At 45.4% G+C, this 2,050-nt stretch overlaps 1 protein-coding gene across 1 annotated transcript in view; it reads right to left on the reverse strand.

Annotated features, from left to right (window-relative positions):
- The window catches only part of LOC137659301 (uncharacterized), a 14,770-nt gene extending 13,260 nt beyond the window's left edge, over positions 1-1,510 (reverse strand). Inside the window, exons 1-2 of the mRNA XM_068394326.1 lie at positions 1,393-1,510; positions 922-1,134 (exon numbers count right to left, since the gene is read on the reverse strand). Of these exons, the coding sequence (XP_068250427.1) occupies positions 922-1,134; positions 1,393-1,510 (331 nt within the window). The remainder of the gene's footprint in view (positions 1-921; positions 1,135-1,392) is intronic.
- Between the last annotated feature and the right edge of the window lie 540 nt (positions 1,511-2,050).

A 2,050-nucleotide genomic window follows, 5' to 3' on the forward strand; every position in this document is an offset into this window, starting at 1 on the left:
TGGATATACATCTATATATACAGACATGAATAGAGACACAAATATGAAAAAAAAACAGAGGGTACTACAGTAAATCTCCTTTCAAACTATGTGAGAAAACAAGTAAGCCTACATAGGACATTTTCCCATCCGTCTCATTATCACCCTTCAATTGGATCTGCAAATCGCGTCCGTTAAGTGAAATTGAAAAATTCTAATAAAACTGTCACTCGCATCTGTCGCATTTCATCAGAATTTTCATTTCAATGGTAAATCTGTGTGTGTGTCTTTGTTTGTTTGTTGTGTGTTTAGCAATTGGTGATAATTGGTGTAAATCTTGAGCTAAAGGTGTTTATTCTCGAGTATCATTACCTTGGTTACCTCAACATTGTTTGGGGCGAGGGATGAGGTTGGCAACTTCATACAGATGCACCAGTTAGGTACTAACTAAAAAGCGGAGTGGATGCAACTAACTTTATTCGGACGGAGCAACAGCATATATCCAACCCGTTCCAGTCAAGAACGGCACAAAAATTCAAACACAATGAGACCAGCATATACAGGCATAAACCGTTATCAGTGCGAGGGGAGAGCGATAATGACAATATACAAAAAACAGAAACTGTTATGTGTACAAGTGTGTGTGATACATGTGAAATAGAGCACCCTGCTCTTGAGAGTTGTGCTGTAGGCGGGTCATCTAGCAGGAAATATGCAGGTTTTAGGTAATCAATGGAGACCTAGTTTTCTTTGCCACGCATGTTGAGGAGGAATGCTTTAGGCATATGACTGATCATGAGAAAAGGGCCCGTGTAAAGGGGCGATAACGGGGGCTTGCTAGAGTCGTTGCGCAAGAAAACATACATTGCCAAGTCGAGAACTGTGAGATATGTGTTGCTTAGCCGGAAGCTTGTAGGAAACGGTGATAATAGTTCATCTTGCCCAAGAATTCTTCCAGTGCTTTGATGGTCGAGGGCGTCGGGAAGTTCTGAACGGCTGCTACATTCTCAGAGAGGGGGTGGACTTCTTCAGGAGTGATGCAGTGCACTAAGAGCAATACTTCATTGGCGCCAAAGGTACACTTGTCATACCGGACTACAAGGGTGTTCTGTCGTAGGCGGTCAAGCCTGATGCGTAGATGACGGAGGTGTTCCTCTTTGGAGGAAGAGAACACAAGTATGTTAACCACGTAACATACACAAAAGGTGAGATCCCCTAAGGTGCCGTCCATGAGACGTTGAAAAGTGGCCCCAGCATTACAAAGGCCCGAAATGGAGTAATTGAAGGTGTATGTACCGAAGGGGGTGGTGATGGCGGTCTTGGGGGTTTATCTTCTGGGTTCATGGGCACCTGATTATACCACTTCAGGAGGTCGAGCGTGCAGAAAACCTTCGCTTTGTGCAAGTAGGTCACGTCGGCCATGTTTGGGAGGGGTAGTGATTCGGTTGTCAGCATGTTCAGGCACCTGTAGTCCCCACACGGATGCAGAGAGACATCTTTTTTCAGGACTATGTGTAAAGGTGATGTCCATGGGCTTGAGGTCTTTAGGCAAAGGCCCATTTCTTCCATTTTGGTGAATGTTTGTTTACCGGCTGCCAAACGATACCGTGACAGTCGTCTGAATCTGGCAAACACTGGGGTCCCTGTCGTCTTGATAGGGTGATAAATAACATGTTTTGCGAGAACCGTTTGAGTTTGGCGAAGTTCTGGACTGAAAAATTAAGAGTATGACGTAAGGAGGTGGGAGTAAGCCTCTGTAGGTGTGCTGATGTGGAAAGCGAGGTCAGAAGGGGTGAGTTGGAGGGCCAATGAGGAGTATGAATCCTCTTTGACTAACCATCGGTGAGCTACATCGACCAGGAGGTAGAAGTGTGAGAGGAAATCCATACCGAGGATTGGCAATGTGACGTCAGCAACCAGAAACTTCCAAATGTATTTGGCACTTCCAAACAGTAATGTGAGGGCTTCATAACCGCGGATGTGTATCACAGATCCATTGGCAGCAATCAGGCGGATGTTGCCAGACTTAGACAGACTACGTCGCGTCCTGGAGAGTAGCCTTTGCAGAAAA

This window comes from Palaemon carinicauda, chromosome 19 (assembly GCF_036898095.1).
Source record: "Palaemon carinicauda isolate YSFRI2023 chromosome 19, ASM3689809v2, whole genome shotgun sequence".
Taxonomy (NCBI): Eukaryota; Metazoa; Arthropoda; class Malacostraca; order Decapoda; family Palaemonidae; genus Palaemon; species Palaemon carinicauda.